Raw genomic sequence first — 17960 nt, 5'->3', positions numbered from 1 at the left:
ATTTTTTTATAACAACCTAAGAGATAAAAGACAAAATAAAAAGATAAAAGCATGACAAAATCAATAATTTTAAGCCAACAAACACCGAGGTTGCGTTGCTAGCTCAACGTTAATCAGCAACCATTAGCAACACCTGTCACGTAATTCTGACTAAAAATAACACTCAAAACTGTCTTTTTGAACAAAGAAAAACTCTAAAATGCCTTAGAAAACAACTGTTGCCTTTGACAGGTTTATAATTAGGTGTAAATCTTCAAACAAAAAGGAGCCTGCAGTTACACGTCCTTACCTTAACGAACCCAGACATATATTTGATATCCAAACGAGGCTCAAGAATGCTGTTGTCATGGTAACGGAGGGCCGGTTGCTAGCGGGAGTCATGGCCAGCAGAGGGCGCTGTTGCGTTGGAAAGGGACCTTTCGTGTTTAGTCCATTTTTGTACTTATTGATGTAATGTTCATTTTTATAAAGAATCCAACTAAAATGATTACAAATGCTATGGGAATTATTTGAAAATATAAAAATGTAACCCAAATACAACAAATATTTGCACCATAGCTTTATGCTCATTAATATTAAGAAAATATTATGATACAAATATTCTATAAGACCATTTTTTTTCTCTTCATCTTTTTCCAGACCCATAACTCCAAATAAATACAAAAATGGGTGAAGCATAGAACTTGGGGGGAATTTACTTCATACACAAACTGTTATTAAGCGCATACGTGTTTGTGATGATCATCTTTACTCTCCTGGGACGTCTCAAGCCTGTGATGTCATCCCTGGCTCGGCCAGTTTTTATCAGCTCAGCTCAGCTCAGTGTCGCCTCTGCCTCTTGTGCCAAACAGTAAAGAAAGGCTCCTGAGGAAATCCCAAAAATCGATTCTTATTGTTCATATATTCCAGCAAAGATAAACTCTCAGATTGAAGGATTACTCTCGGCTCTGCCAAACACTTGTTCAGAAGGTAAGTTCATTTAATTTCAAGAAGATCTGCTTGGACTGTGGTTAACATGCTGAGAAAGAGGTCAAGTTGCCTTTTTTATGTTTTATTGAAGTAGAACATTTCTATTCAAGGTTTAAAAAGTCTGATCGTGTTATTTGCCACTCACGTCTGGCACCGCGGGGAAGAGTAATTCTCAGCATCAATGTGGTTCTAATAACTTTCAAACTGTGTAAATTCAGATGCAGCCGTTAACAAGAGGATTAAATCATTATTATTATTATTGTCAGCCGAACTGTGCGTGTCAGAAGATACTAATCAAGAATGTGTCACTATGTGTATTTACAAAAGCAGAAACATATGCTTTTGCGTCAGATTTTGTTTCGATGTTTGGAGAGTTACATGGAAAGGCGAGCCGGTGTGCACAATAAAGCTGGAGTTTCTCTAAAATGCAACTACATTCAAATCTAAAATTATTGAAGCAATAACAGTTAAATTTCTTTTATGATTTAGCCTTTATACACTACCACAACGGATTTCAAAATCAAACAATCAAGATGTGATCAAATTGCAGACTTTCAGCTTAAAACTATGGAGGTTTTATCAAAATATGTCAGGAATTACAGTATTTTAATGAAAGTTTTATGGGTTTTATGAAAGCCATTTTCAAGGGCTTGGAAGTATTTGGAAAACTAAATGAACAATAGTTAATTTACTCATGACTTCAGGACAAATGAAGCAGATAAAAGATCCAGATTTTATATCAGGTATTAAGTTGGCAGCTGTTTTAATGGGACTCTTAATGCGAATAAAAGAGGTGATCTTTAGGCTGAAGAATAAAAAAAAATATGGAAGAGAGACAGCAAAAGCCTTAGGCGTGGTCACATCAACAGGCTTAGAAGACCAAGGATGAAAATAGCAGAATCTTTTACTTTCCACATCATCATCAGAAGTCACTAATAGTCTGGAGAAAGTAGGTGTATCGTTGTCAACGTCTACAGTCAAGAGACGTCTTTGTGAATACCGAGGTTATACAACAAGGTGCAGAGCAACGGTTCATCATATTCCTTAGACAGACTATTCTTTTCACGAGGATGGGAAGAGAAGGCAGGAAGGGGAAAGGAACAGCTCTTGATCCAAAGACCACATCATGAGTCAAACATGGTGGAGGTGGTGTTATGGTATGGGCATGGGTGGATGCCAGTCAAAACAAGGTTGCTGCTGTTTAATGATGGTTCTGATAGAGGTAGAGTTCTGAGTTGGACTATACTCTCTGATCACATGAACTGAAAGGACGGGATTTTTACCACGGAGATGCACAACAACCCTAGACATCCTGAAAAAGCAAAGTAAGACCTTTTGAAGGCAAAGAAAGGGAATATTCTTCAGTGATCAAGTTAGTTTCCTGGTCTCAGTCCAGTAGAATATGCTTTTCAGTTACTTGAGTCAAAACTGAAGGCACAAAGAGCTTGGGTTTTCATCCAGGTATTATATTCACAATTATGTCACTTTGTCTGTAGATGTATTTGTCATTGTTTCAAATAATCCCTAAATTGTAAATGCCATTTTTTTTTTATTTTGTGAAAAATCTTAAAACTGAAAGTCTATGGATTGGATCACATCTTGATTGTTTTATTTCTAATCTTTTAACTTTGTCATTGTTTATATACTTCTGGACTTAGCTGTATGTAGTGTGTGTCTTGGTTTTGTTTACCAAGCAGCAGCAATCCCTCAGCAGGAAAACCAACAATTGGTGATTAAAGGATACACCACCACGAGAGGTTTGGTTTGAGAGCGACGTCCATCTGTTTTACTGCTTGTGCTGATTGCATAACCCATTTTAATGTGTACATCAGAGTTAATATGATGGCTTAAAAGTGGAATCAGGGCTGGGCTGTCGGTGAGAGGTTCTTATCTCAATCTTGTTTAAACTTGCTCAGCATTCATAATGCAGCGTGTAGGAAGGAAGCTGTGGGGAGCAGAGGAAGCAAAGGGTCAAATGTTTGACACTGACATCCCCAAAAAAGGGGAGCCCTGAAATAAAAACACAAATGTGGAGGCATATCTCAACTCTGTTTATGTCTACACGAGTTCTGGTTAATATAAAAGGATAGGAAACCTGATAAGATCTGATGAGTTGCAAAGGGAAAAATAAAAATGGCCATGGTGTTGTTTTTCTTAAGCACTAGACAACAACAAATCCAAGGCAGAACCTACTACAACAAACTAACCTACTACATACATGAGTAGCAAACTGAGGGTTTGAAAGATTTCTAAGAGCTTGATTCAACGGGTGTGACAGAATAAAACGTGAACGCGAGCCCAGCTCCTGTCAACACATTGTGCACTCGATCAGCTCGGCAGCTGCTGCGACTCAGGAAACACTAATATTACAGAGCTCCTGGGGAAAAAACGATTTGCAAAAGTGGTGAAATTTGTTCCCGTTCCTCCATATCCAATAAAAATAAATTTGGGATGAAAAGTGCATGTATGATTCAATCTCACAGGAACTGATGTGTACTGTTGTGCTTGAGAGCGTACATTTGCATATACAGGACTGTCTCAGAAAATTTGAATATTGTGATAAAGTTCTTTATTTTCTGTAAGGCAAAAATGTCATACATTCTGGATTCATTACAAATCAACTGAAATATTGCAAGCCTTTTATTATTTTAATATTGCTGATCATGGCTTACAGCTTAAGAAAACTCAAATATCCTATCTCAAAAAATTAGAATATTCTGGGAATCTTAATCTTAAACTGTAAGCCATAATCAGCAATATTAAAATAATAAAAGGCTTGCAATATTTCAGTTGACTTGTAATGAATCCAGAATGTATGACATTTCAGTTTTTGTAATTGCATTACAGAAAATAAAGAACTTTATCACAATATTCACATTTTCTGAGACCGTCCTGTATGTGGGGGACTAAAATGACCACCAAATCAAGAACAGTGATGTGACAGAACCGTGTCCATAAACGTTGTATTATCCATCTTCTCCACCCAAATTCATGCCATCATGAATATACCGTTCCTCACAAACCAGTTGCATGAAGCTGGAAGTTGAGGGGATAAGGGGGGATGCTGACTCTGACTGTGCCCTTTTTCACCTGGACCCCCCTAATGGAAATATAGCCAAAGTGCAGCTCTCGTGGGACAACACGCCGGCCCATCCCTACTCACTACCACAGTACTGTCACATGCACAGCATTTATCTTTCGTGGTAAGAAGTGGCATTTCTACATGGACTGGCCTCAAGCAGAAAAATTGGACGAAAGTCGCATCCGTACGAATGTGAAGGGGTAAACAGTTTGGGATCTGGGAACATCTCTGAGCAATATACTCAATGATCACAGAACTTTTTGAAGGAGTTCGATACGTAAGCAATGTGATCATTAAAATAAGTTATAAGTGTTATACTGTATAAATGTGTTGGAAACTTCAAATAGGGTGATGTCAGACGTTACTAAACTGAATTGTGGGTCCATCTTTTTGCACAAGGACGTGTTGCTCCCATCAGAATTTGAGGAAAGTTCAGCTTTACATGCATTGATGTAAAATCATATTTTGACTCATGCAGCGTACTTGTGTGTTTTTTTTTTTAAATGGCATGACAAAGGAACGCCAGATAAAACCCACTGTTGCAATGTTGTGACTGTGAGTGGGTTGCAGAATTCAGTAGTGAAATAAAACAAAAGCAAACAGAAAGCCAATGAAAGATGATGAGTTTGACACAGTAATCTAATCTTGAATCAATTAAAGCATGCATGACTTGTTCTAAGTCTTTGGAAGGGACGCAGGACTTCCTCTTAGTTGTAGAAAAGATGGATTTCTAAACAGAAGTGATCTGAAATTGAAATAAATCAATCTGGGCGTCATTTGCAAAACAAAAGAGATATTATGAAAAGAGCTGAGGACCCGTTAAGGAGCCTTGAGGTATCTCACGACTTACAGAAAAGTGGAGCTGCACTCACATTCAAGAAATGGTTTAACGGGCAGTTTCCTCATTGTATTAATGTGATATTTTCAGCCAAATAATGTCACACATATTTCATTAAGATCTCAGGAACTTGTTTCACATAAAAAGGGCATCATATGTCGTTATCAGTGCCCTAATCTTATTACATCCTCTTGTGCAAATCAGATAAAGTGTTGACCCGTCAAAGATATTTGAATCTTGTGACTTTTCTACAGGACACATATGAAGACCAGCCAACAAATGGATCTGATCTGCAGTGTGTCTCTCCTGGTCCTCTTCTTCTTTAACAAGGTACCTGAGAATCTGTTTCCCATGTTGCTCACCTTCATATCATGAACATTTTCAAAACTCTTTCATTAAGTATAATTATGCATATGGTGCTCCCTGAGATTGGTGTATTTGTATTCAGTTCCTCTTCTTTTTTTTAACAGAAACAAAATGTTTTCAGTCAAAAAGGAAGTCCGTGCACGCCGTGTTTTCCATAACTTAAACGTGAAATGATGCAAAACTTTAACCAGTTACAGAATATTTATAAGTTGAATATTTGATCTAAATGCCGGTCCACCAAGGGAGATTCAGCACATGTTTTAAAAATATCAAAATATGTTATTTTAGATTACATTGGGTATCTTTAATAGGGCGCTCAATCGTCCTCAGAAAGGAGGATATCAACATTTCTCTAGTTGTTTTTCTACTTAAAATCTCCTGAAGATGTTCCCCTGGTTTGATGTTTGTGGATTTGCTGTATTCTAGAAACTGGTGAGATTTGGCCGTATTCCTTGGCCTATTATTAATTTAAACATTGAGCCTGTTCTCACTCCAACAGCATTTATAGCCATTTTGGCAACTGACATACTTTTGTGGAGGCTTTTGTTAAGGTCAGTTGTCAACACATAATTTACAATTTGTATTATTATCCATGATCCAACACACTGGACTGGTGTTGCTTATCTTCAGCCAAACAATGATCTTTTCCTGCATCAGTAGTTTTGGGTCCTTGGTCTTTTTTTCCAGTGGTCCTGTAATGATTTTCAGTTGTTGATGGATTATTTACCATCTTTCTGGTGACTCACAATCATATTTTTCAGTTTCTGTGTGATTCATCATGCAGACTTGTAGACGGAAACAGCTCAGGGATTCATACATTATTCAAAACAGTCTGACATTTACTGGTTGTGATGAAATCATCTTTATGAAGAGGTCAACTGATTAATCAGCCAATTATTTGCCATGTTTTTAATAATGGGGATAAATCTGTATTTAGAGAGGGCGTTAGTTTTCAGGCAGAGTTCTGGAGCATCACTTTACGCTCACTTTCATCCCTCTGCATGGTTTATTCTGATTATTCAATCTCGTCCAATGGTCTTTTTAAGGATTAAGAACGTTTCATCTCTCTGGTGTTCAGATGTTCTCTGATTCTTGCTGCAGATACAGATAACGCGACAAAATGGAGACCACCCCCTGTGGGTGCACGACATAGTGAGCAAGGGGGGATATCAGACAGAGCCTTGCTTTCTTTTAATGTATATCACTCTTGGAGTTGAGTGGAGCTGAGCTGAGCTGTGTACAGCTCGACTGTACTAGTGGAAAAGTGCCAATATTCAGCGTGATTGTGCTGGAAGGGTCGGAACAGACTGGTGGCGTTAACCTTTAGTCGATGAAAGCAATAAAAGCTGGAGGTGTTTCTCAGTTGTCTGTGTTTGAATTCTCTTCAATGAGTCATGTGACTAATATTGTACACATGCACAATAGTACTTGAGGACACACGGGGAAAAGTAATAACTGATTTAAAGCAGCACTATGTAACTTTTCCACCTTAATCTAATATTTCATCATCATCATTGTGATGGTACATCAACTTCCAACAGGTTTAATGAACCTCTGTCATGGTCTGAGGCAGGGGTCGGCAACCCAAAATGTTGAAAGAGCCATAATGGACCAAAAGCACAAAAGACAAATATGTCTGGAGCCGCAAAAAATTAGAATGAAGGCAACACATGCTGCATGTATCTATATTAGTTATAACTAGGGGAATTATTATGCACTTTGAGAAAAAAGTCAAAATGTCGAGAAAAAAGTCGAAATGTTGAGAAAAAAGTCAAAAATTTGAGAAAAAAGTCGAAATGTCAAGATTAATGTTGAAGTAAAATCTTGAGAAGAAAGTAGAAATGTCGAGAAAAAAGTCGAAATGTCAAGAAAAAGTCAAAATTCAGAGAAAATAGTCGAAATTCAGAGAAAAAAGTTGAAATGTCGAGATTGATGTTTTTTTTTTTTTTTTTTTTTTACCTTGTCTGCACACATATTATTGATTGATACCATGACGGTAGAAACCAAAAGTGTATATATGTGCATTATTACTATATGTAATATATACATATATATACGCACACATATGCGTACACATACATAAATATACACATACAAACCCAGTGTTTTTTTTTTTTTGTTTTTTGGGGGGGGGAGGGGGTGGGGGGGGGTTGACGACATCCACTGCCAATCCAGGAAGCAGGAACACACGGAGGCACACGTCAAGCACTGGAAATCTGCAACAAAAAACCACAAACAAAGCACGAAACCGGCACGGAGCCAACCAAAACACGAACAGCAATCGACCTAAATCTTGAGATCTGATCGCAGTCTGAGCTAAGCTATCGCTACCGCTACCTAAACCCAAAAACTAGAGAGCCAGCATGCAGGTGAACAAGCCAGTGTGTATGTCTATGTGTGTGTGTGTGTATGTATATGATCATGCGTGTGTGTGTGTGTGTGTGTGTGTGTGTGTGTGTGTGTGCGTGTGTGTGCATGTGACTAAATGACTATATGTGTGTATGTGTGTGTGTGTGTGTGTGTGTGTGTGTGTGTGTGTGTGTGTGTGTGTGTAATAAACCAAACAAAGCTCCACCTGAAGTGTATCTATAGTGGGGGAGGGGGGGGAGCGACCCCGCCACCCGCGAGACCAGAGGCCGACAAGGAAGAGCCCGGAGCCCAGGCCACCGGCAAACCCCACAGAGGGGAGAAGTAGGAGGGAGGCAACCCACCGCCTGCGAGGCCCCCCCCCCGCCCGGCGGCGGCCGAGGGGGCCCGCGGGCGGGGCCCCCACGGCGCGGAAAGAAGCAGCCAGGGATCCCGCGGCGGCGGACCGCGACCCAGGCAATCCCCGGCCACCCGGTCCGGGCCGGACACGCGGCCAGGAGGCCCTCACCCTTCAGGCCAACGACCCCCACCCGGCAGGGGGCCAGCCTGCCCGGAGAGACAGAGCCGCCCCGGCCGCCGACGCGGGCAGGCGCACCCGTCCCCCACGAAAGTGGCCCTCCAAGACCAGAGGGGCGCCCCGCCGTAGAGGCAGCGGGGGGGACCGGAGACGGGCCCGGAGAGAGGGAACCCCCCAACAAGGCGACACCCGCGCAGGCCCGACAACGGAGGGCCCCAGACCCAGGCATCCCATTCATTCATCCATTCACCTATCCGATACCTATACTAATAATAATATAATATACTATACATAATAATAATAATAATAATAATAATACTAATAATAATAATAATAATAATAATAATAACCATCTTTGTATAATATAATATTGATAAATTATTAAGTTTTTGATGTCCTGCCAATGGAGGCTCAAATCCTCCATGGCAGGACCCTTCCATACCGCATTCTCACCGACACAGACATACAATCACGCACCGTTTCCCCCTCCCCGGGGGGGTCCAGCACCGCCAGAAGGCACCCCAGGCTGCACGGCGGGCCCCGCCAGGCCCGGGTAACCCGACCCACCCGTCCGAGGCCCAGGCCGGTGAGGGAACGCGGGTGATGTGGGACCCCCTCCCACATGTCGAGATTGATGTTGAAGTAAAGTCTCGAGAAAAAAGTCGAAATGTTGAGAAAAAAGACGAAATGTCGAGAAAAAAGTCTAAATGTCGAGAAAAAGTCAAAATTCCGTGAAAAAAGTCGAAATGTTGAAAAAAAAGTCGAAATGTTGAGATTAAAAAAGGAAAAAAGAAAAAAAGAGAAAAAAGGGAAAAAAAGAAAAAAGAAAAAAAGGAAAGAAGAAAAAAGAAAAAAAGGAAAAAAGGAAAAAAGGAAAAAGAAGAAGAGAATAAAAGGGAAACAAAAGAGAAAAAAAGGAAAAAAGGAAAAAAGAAGAAAAAAAGGAGAAAAGAAAAAAAAAGGAAAAAAAAGGTCAAACATTTTTGAAAAAGCTCCAGGAGCCACAAGGGGCGACGCTAAAGAGCCGCATGCGGCTCTAGAGCCGCGGGTTGCCGACCCCTGGTCTGAGGGGTCTGTATCACCTTCACTGGCACTATGTAACTTTGAGGAGCATGGTAGGAACCCTGCCACACTAAAAAACTACACATTTTTACGGCTTTGATTGCTTTACGGCATACGTCACTTCCCCCTCCTTCCCGATTCGTAGTCCAGACCAAAGCTGGGCGGGCGTGGAGCGCAGAACTCAGCAGAAGCTGGTGTCATCATAGATATATATAAATATATATTATATCTATGGGTATCATGGCCGAAGCAGCGGAAAAACCCAAGAAAATAAAAGTTTTAACAGAGAAGGCGAAAAAAAGAAAGCAGGAGAGTAACAAGCTAAATGCCCGGACAAGAATAAACATTGGCCCGGCGTTCACTCGCTGGCGTGAGCTGAAAGACGAGGAGGGATGTCTGACCGATGGGGATTTATGGGGATAATACAAGAGACAGAATTATGATACAAATGTAAATGTAGAGTTCTATGTTCAATAATAATAATAATAATAATGACTTGGATTTATATAGCGCCCTTCAAGGCACCCAGAGCGCTTTACAGAGATCATTATTCATTCATACACATCCTCACTGGTGGTGGTAAGCTACAATTTGTAGCCACAGCTGCCCTGGGGCAGACTGACGGAAGCGTGGCTGCCATATCGCGCCGAACGGCCCCTCCGACCACCACCAACATTCATACACATGCATACACATTCACACGGGGCAAGGTGGGTAAGGTGTCTTGCCCAAGGACACTACGACAGCAAACTGGGACAGAGCGGGATTCGAACCGCCGACCTTCCGATCATTGGACGACCCGCTCTGCCACCTGAGCTACTGCCGCCCCAATAAGAATAAGAATCAAAATTAGAACGTTTTCACATTCGTCTTGGGTTTTGGTAATTGTAAAATTACTGACAATATCAACAACAGACACAGAATAATAATAGTGATCATAAAATTGTGTAATTGGCAATGAGGAAGCTTTATAAAATAATAATACAATTGAATAGAATTACAGCACTAGAGGAAATAATGCAATGCAAAGAAAATGTATAGAACATTTCTAGTATTTTTCCTGAGAACTGTAAAATTGTGCAGGGCTGATCTGCAAAACATTCAGTTATTCACAGGTTATAAAGTATTTTTTTATTTTGTCAGTAAGTATGTTGGACTACTAATTTGTGACGAAGTCCCTCTAAAAAACGTGACAGGAAAAAGGTGCAGTAGAACAAAACCAGAGCGTTTGGAATTTGGGGCGTATTATCTGGCTGAAACAGGACAGGCGGGCGGGGGTTACTTCACTAATAAAACCAAGTTGAACTTAGTGATTTTCAACATCGTCATATTATATTGTTTAGCCAAAAATAGATACTTTACCTCTTCTCTATCCATCCTGCAAACGACCGCTGAAAACAGAAAAGTAATTTTGAAAGTCCGTCCCGTCTTCTCTCATTCACTATCAAAACAAATGCAGTGACGGGGACAGGAGTTTTCCGGCAGTACGTGCTGGTGCTCATGGGAAATGTAGTGTTCTTTCTGGTAAAGCACTACCGCTTTTGTCCAAAGGAGCCGCCAAACTCAACAAAAGCTGAAAGTTACATTGTGCTGCTTTAAAGAAAATAAATAAATAAGTGACATGGACAAGATTTTCTATCTTTCCTGAATATGACAAAAGGTGGTCTCTTCTTTAGGTTATAGCTTTTCTGAAGTATCAGGTCTTATGAGCTATATATACATGAAGAGCTGGGACAGGTTCCAGCACGTCCCTGTGGATGGATGCAGCACTGTATCAGTATCAGTATTATTACATTAATACTGTCACTTGTATTGAGTACCATAAATGTTGAATTGAATAGAATCCTACTGCGTATACATATTAGATCATGTGACATTTTTGATCTGGTTTTACATCTTGCTTCTTGCTGATGTGTGATAACCTCAGTTGGTGGTGGTGGCAGCGTCGGAGGACGAGGAGCATGTGACCCATGTGACCGGACCTGAGTGGAGGAGGAGACTCATTTATTTGGCCCAGTTCCAGTGTTTCCAGAGGATCCTGAAAGAATCACACCGCAAAACAAAAGCTTTAGGTGAGCGTCGCTGCAAGAACAATAAGTGGAAATAGTACTTTTAAATTCTTTATAAATGTTTGTAAAATGTTCAATGCTACCGCGGTACGCACACATAAATGATAAAACCTGCGTGTCCTTGGTTGCTGTCAGAGGGGCCGGTGTGCAACATGACATGGGATGGATGGCTGTGCTGGGATGAAACAGAAGCCGGGATGAAAGAACAGAGCTGTCCACCCTACTACGATGATTTTGACCCCCAAGGTAAATTTTTGTGTACACAAAAAATGTTGTAAAGATTTTGTAAAACTCTTGTAAATAGCAAAGAATACAAGTTTAAAAAGAATTAAAGCTGCAAGCAGCGATGAACGGGCCCTCGCGCGTGCAATTTTCACCAATAAAGGTCAAGGACTCAAAACCGAGTCCAATGACACCACCCACGAGTCTCTATGTTAACCCATTCAAAGGTCATGGTAGAAAATAGGAACTATCAAATATGGACCAATCAGATGAAGGGGGGCACGCTTTTGACTGAGAAAAGTAATGCGCATCGTCGCAGGATGGAGACACACATATTGATGTATAACACACCTGGGTGCACGTTACGGTTCGGGCGAAGAAGCGGCCGAAGAAATGGCATAATTTGTGCCAAAATTACACGATTAATTCAAAATGGCCGACTTCCTGTTCGGTTTCGGCCATGGCACCAAAATACTTTTCTTTAAGTTGCGACATGATACAGGTGTGTACCGATTTTCGTGCATGTACGTCACACCGTATTCTGGGGCTTGAGGCACGAAGTTTTCTATGGGGGCGCTGTTGTCACGCCCATTAATGCAAACCATTAAATATCAAATTTTCCATCAGGCCTGGCTTGCATGCAAAATTTGGTGACTTTTGTGGCACGTTTAGGGGGGCAAAAAGGCCCTCCCTTTCATCGGAAAAATAAAAACGAGAACATCTCCTACAGATACAATAGGGCCTTTGCACTATCAGTGCTCGGGCCCTAAATACACAATGAGTTGAGCATATAACTTTAAAAACATACATAGCGTAGTCTTCGGGATGTGTGGCACACACAAAACAAAAACCTCTTTGTAAGCGGGTCTAAAACTCGATGTGCCTTTACCGCAGCATAAGCCATGTGCTTTGAAAGTGTCCTGCCTAGCTATAGCCACATTTTGATTGGCTGACGCTTGCGGTAAAGGGCTAAAAGTTGAAAACTCTCCAACTTCTGATGGAAGCAATGCTTCCTCTGCAACACACTGACCCCACAATTCAGTTCAGCAACGCCTGACACTGCCCCATTTATAATGAACTTACGACGATGCTCAAGACTGTTTGAGCTTGTATGTGCGAGGCGACGGTTAAAGGAAAGTCTCAAAGGTGGTAAATTTTAAGAAGATTAGCCAATATTTACTGAATAAAGAGATAACTGTCTTTTTTCTAAAAAAAATCTGAGCAGTGATGGCGATCAAAGAATGCACAGCGACGGGGGAGTGGGGACGCCACCCAGAGAGCAACAGAATATGGACAGATTACACAAACTGCAAAACCAGCCTTGTCTACGGAACGGTAAAAAGGAACAGAGCCCGTGCTTGAATCTGTAGCGGCCTACGACTGAATTTCTTACAAGCTTGTTTTTTTTGGCAGGCAACAATGACTCACTTTTATTTGATCTTGATTGGTCATGGACTGTCGCTGGTGTCACTCCTAATATCTTTAGGAATATTCTTCTATTTTAAGTAAGTTGCCGTTACACTGGATTTGAGTTTGAGATTATCATTTTAATCTATGATTTAGTGGTTAAAGCAGATGTCGATTTGTGTCTCGTTCTCTCAGGAGTCTGAGCTGCCAGAGGATAACTCTCCACAAAAACCTCTTCCTCTCATTTGTGTTGAACTCGGTCATTACTATTGTATGGCTGTCTGCACGGAAGGAGGATTCTGTGAGTAATATGACTGCCTTTAACCGTAAATAAGACCAGCCAGCGAATGGAGCTTTAGGTTTTGATTGTGTGTATTTTCTTTTTCAGGCTGGCTGCAAACTGCTTGCATTCATCCAAATGTATATCATGAGCTGTAACTACTTCTGGATGCTTTGTGAGGGCATCTATCTGCACACTCTGATTGTTGTGGCAGTGTTTGCAGAAAAACAGCATCTCATGTGGTACTACCTGCTGGGCTGGGGTACGTAAAGGTTTTGGTTTTTAAGAACAGTAGCATATATACATTCTGTGCCGACACAAATATCATCAAGGTTATTTTACAGGTTTCCCACTGGTGCCAGCAGTTATTTATTCCATTGCACGCCACTGCTACTACGATGACAAGTGAGTCTTCTTGATTGACCCCAGACATCTGTCAATAACTTAGGCGCTGCTATATATGACGACCTATTGATGCATTTGCAGATGCTGGTTAGGTCCAGGTACCTCTTTGCTGTACATCATCCATGCTCCCATCTGTGCTGCGTTGGTGGTGAGTACTTCTATTGGCTTCTACTCACAACCACCATAGCAGCCGCATCACAGCAGTTCAATATCCAGGGTGCAGAGATACTCCTTCACAGTGACTACGTTTACATGCAGTCAAAATTTGGGTTATTGCTAATATTCCGGTTACTGAAACATTCGGAATATTCCGTTTACAAGGTAATTAATCATTTGGGATATCTGGATCAAACCAGCGACGCATGGAGAACATCATGACACAATTCCTGTCATTTCCGCTACTTCTTCCTGTATCCAAATTCAAAATAAATGCTGCTTCACGCAACTTTTCGCTCACCCTCTTGTAAATTTCGCTATCCCGGTACTTTCTACCGTCTACAAATGCAGAAATGTTCATATCCTTCATTACATTTATGAAGTGATTAGTCTCCTTCTCACTCCAAAAGTGTGGCGTGGTCTTGGGTTTCGCCGTGTTTAGAAGTTCGTCCTGGACTCAAAAGACCAGGATTCCTTGCGAACAGAGCATGCCCAGAAAACAAATTCATGTTCCGTTTGATCGGGATATTCCATTTGGCATTTACATGAACGAATATTCGGGTTTTAAAAAACCAGAATATGATCAAATTCGGGTTATTCAAAGGGGTTATTGGTGTTTACATGGCTGTGCAAATTCGGGTTATTGCCAATATTCAGGTTTTAAAAGGGTTATTGATGCATGTAAACGCAGTCAGTGACAAACTGCACTACAGTCGCTCGTTTACTGTAACAGCTCTGTATGAAAGCGATGTTAATCATCATTTGAGTCCAAAATACCAAAATGTCCCTGCAGTTTTGTCTTCATGAGAAATATCTGCGTCTAACAATCATTTTTGACTCTAGGTGAACTTTTTCTTCTTGCTGAACATCGTTCGGGTTCTCATCACGAAGCTGCGAGTGACTCACCAGGCTGAATCTAGCCTCTACATGAGGGCTGTGAGGGCCACCCTCATCCTTATCCCTCTGCTCGGCATCCAGTACGTTCTGCTTGCATACAAGCCCCATGACCACTGGATCACTGAGTTCTACATGTACATCATGAACATCCTCATGCATTACCAGGTCTGTGCATATCTGCAAGCACCAGAAGAAAAAAATACATGAAAAACTGTCTGTTTTCTCACAAAACTCTTTTTGCAACGCAGGGTCTCTTGGTTTCTACAATATTCTGTTTCTTCAATGGAGAGGTGAGTAATGACTTTGATTCATTGAATGTCGAATCAAAGGGGAATACATAAATGTTGGAGTTATGGACGTTATTCATATTAATATATAAAATGTGTAAGATTTATAATAGATTATTTTATAACGATTTCCAGATCGATGGGCAGCAACAATTGCTTCTCTAAAACCATAGCTTATGTCTTCCCCTCTTGGCATTGTGTTAATACACAGCTGAATGCTCCAGATGTGCAAGTTGCCGACATGACTGCACTTTTAGAGGTCTGTCCAGCTGCTGCTGAGTTCTCTCTGAGTTCATCCGGAGGTGATGATTAGCGGCGTCTGAGTACAGCAGTGCTTACTATTGCCCTCATGGTTATGGTTTAATATTTGTTAAATAAATTATGGCATTGGGGAAAAAAAATGCAGGTTATTATTCATCTAAAGCCGGGCAGACACTGTGCGATTATCGGCTCGTTTTGAACCGATTTTCCAGTCGTGCAACTATTTTTTGGATCGGGCCGGATTTCGACCCAATCGTTGGTCGTGCCTCGTGCAGTGTACGTGCGGTAACGACGAGAGATTAACACCTCACAACGAGAGATTAACACCTCACGACGAGAGATTAACACCTCACGACGAGAGATTAACACCTCACGACGAGCTCCCGATCACAAATAGTGTGCTCGCAAGAAAATCAAACGTGTTTGAAATCCCGGTCGCTCCTCGTGAAGGAATCGCACAGTTGAAGCAGCTGCGACCCGACTGGACTCATCCTTTCACAGAGAGCATGCGCAATCTCTGATGTCACGTCAAAAACTATTATTTGTAGTTTAAAGTGTTGCAAATTCACATTACAAATCATGTTTTAATAGCAGAAAAAAAAAGACCGCATTTCCCACGTCTCCCCAGCCAATTCCTTGTCCAATCACGACGTTGTCTAATCTTTTTTCATTTATTGCCATACAGAATGGCACAAATTTCTAAAGGCTGATTTATGGTTCCGCGCTACACCAACACAGAGCCGACGGCGTCGATTTAACGCGGAAACATAATTCAGGCTTAAAGGAGCATGAGGCAGGATTGAGGCAGGATTAATGAAAAAAATGCGTATACGTTTTAAGTTTTCTAGTAATAATGTCAGATGAAGCGTTCCAAATCAAAAAGAATGAGCCCTCTAGTGTATCTCTCCGTTGCCTTGAACAGGCTGTGTGCTGCAAAATGTGCTGCAATTGTGGGCCCGAATTTCCCGCGCTGTCCTGCGGATGTGACGTCACATGACGCTGCATGCGCGTTCTCCCCGTTCTCCCGTGCCGGCTTCACTGTTGGCTGCAGTACCCCCGACAGCCGTCGTGGCGAAGGGTGGCGCTATAGAGTCTCATTTCTTAAAAGGAGCCTCATGCTCCTTTAAGGCAGTGCGTTTGTTTTTGCCGAGCATCTTCGGTGTCTCCCACTTCGGGGTTCCTCCTCTTCCACTTCTTTTTGACGTTGCAGTTCCAGTAACAGAAGTCCGATGTGAGGATTATGAACGTATAGTGTGAGCAGACGGAGCATCAGAGCATCGGGTCGTACAGTGTGAGAACATAAATCGTGGGCTGTGAACTTTTGAACTCAGCGATCTAGTCATGCAGTTTGAGATGGGGCTGAATCAAACGATTTAAAATATCGCACAGTGTCGCACTCACTAAAGCTTGATGATTTTTCCTGTTTTCACGCTAAATCTGTTTGTTAAAAGCTATTCAGATATGAAGAAACCGAAGGACCCTAGTTGACATAAACTAGTTTGACAAGACACAACCATAAATCCAAAGTTCTTAGAACCCCAACATGATGTTTCCTTCACCTCTTGCAGGTTCAGACCGTTCTTAGAAGACACTGGAACCTGCAGCGGATGCAGTTTGCCGGCACCTTCGCCAACGCTGACTTCTTCCGCTCGGCCTCTTACGTGGCGTCGTCGCTCACCGAGGTCCACCGCTGCTACAGCATCGAAAGCCACACCGAACACATGAACGGAAAGAGCTACTCGGACATCTTCAGATCGGACAGCCCCTTTGTGTGAGGAGGACAGTCAACATCAGCTCGTCTTGTTTTCTTCAAGACCGATGTTTTCATGACTGAGACTGGTCATGGCAACTCCGTACACACTTTGGCTTCTTTTGATGTATTTTTACCATCTTCAAGGAAAAATACTTTTTTTTTTTTACATACTTTTTTGATAAGTCAGTTGGAGAGAAGAAAACATGGACACCCTTTTCCCCATTTTAAAGGGACTGTTGCCGGACACGATGAAGACAAATAGCCAGTAATTTACAAAAACGAGGAATTAACTCTTGCGTTACATGGATATAACTTGACGAGTTCTGAAAGAAACTGTTCTGTTACGATCTTGCAAAAGAGGGAGCTTTTTATTAGGCTTTTAATTTAAAAAACAGAAACAAAAAATGGGTGGTGAAAATATTGCCAAGAGGAATGCACAAAGGATTTCAGGACCGTCTGCCTCTTCAGCAAAGTCAATGAAAGGAAGAGCGCGAAATCCAAGCACAAGTGTTAGTTAGGAGGATGAGAGGGCCAAACCCTGGTAAAAAATAAAACATTTAAATGACTATCAGTCATCTAAAAATACAATTACGTAGTCTGATTCCTCTGAACCCAACTTTGACTTACTGCGCCGATGGACACAGAAGAAACGATCATTTTCCAAATTGATCAGTTTTGCAGCAGAAATAAACATATTTAAGGCCTGCTTTAAAATAACTTAACAAAAACACAGTTTTGATTACCATAGCTATGTGTCACATCCATGACAACTGTACAGGGGTGAGTTTTAGTGTACCTCTTGAAGTAAAATTATGTAAAGTTATATAATAATGAGGGGTGTAGTTTTTTTGATTGACGGTTGACCATCGTTAATATCCATAGCTTGTCATCACTAAAGCTACTTAGCGATTACAACTGTCTTTACTTGACCCCTGAGTTGTGAATAAAGACCTAACAGTGTATAGTCAGTCTTATTGTAAAGATAATGTATTTAGTTGTGCTGTTCACTGTACCAACACACC

The 17960-nt window shown here is 41.3% G+C and overlaps 1 protein-coding gene across 1 annotated transcript; it reads left to right on the top strand.

Moving 5' to 3' along the window:
• The first annotated feature begins 819 nt into the window (after positions 1 to 819).
• Positions 820 to 17585, top strand: LOC133425159 (calcitonin gene-related peptide type 1 receptor-like). The gene is made up of 13 exons (XM_061715840.1): positions 820 to 969; positions 5144 to 5219; positions 11129 to 11273; positions 11406 to 11516; positions 12718 to 12827; positions 12906 to 12997; positions 13095 to 13200; positions 13288 to 13441; positions 13524 to 13584; positions 13666 to 13732; positions 14584 to 14802; positions 14886 to 14927; positions 16754 to 17585. The coding sequence occupies exons 2-13, from the start codon at positions 5151 to 5153 to the stop codon at positions 16958 to 16960; spliced, it is 1383 nt and encodes a 460-aa protein (XP_061571824.1). The 5' UTR covers positions 820 to 969; positions 5144 to 5150; the 3' UTR covers positions 16961 to 17585.
• Positions 17586 to 17960: the final 375 nt, after the last annotated feature.

This window comes from Cololabis saira, chromosome 24, assembly GCF_033807715.1.
Source record: "Cololabis saira isolate AMF1-May2022 chromosome 24, fColSai1.1, whole genome shotgun sequence".
NCBI classification, from domain to species: Eukaryota; Metazoa; Chordata; class Actinopteri; order Beloniformes; family Belonidae; genus Cololabis; species Cololabis saira.
This window is presented reverse-complemented; position numbering and strand designations above follow the sequence as displayed.

Bases quoted from the DNA above. Each gene is read 5' to 3' on its own strand.
- LOC133425159 (XM_061715840.1), top strand. From the start codon at position 5,151: ATGAAGACCAGCCAACAAATGGATCTGATCTGCAGTGTGTCTCTCCTG. The intron at 13,585-13,665 runs GTGAGTCTTCTT...ATGCATTTGCAG, and splicing joins CACTGCTACTACGATGACAA to ATGCTGGTTAGGTCCAGGTA. The intron at 14,803-14,885 runs GTCTGTGCATAT...TTTGCAACGCAG, and splicing joins ACATCCTCATGCATTACCAG to GGTCTCTTGGTTTCTACAAT.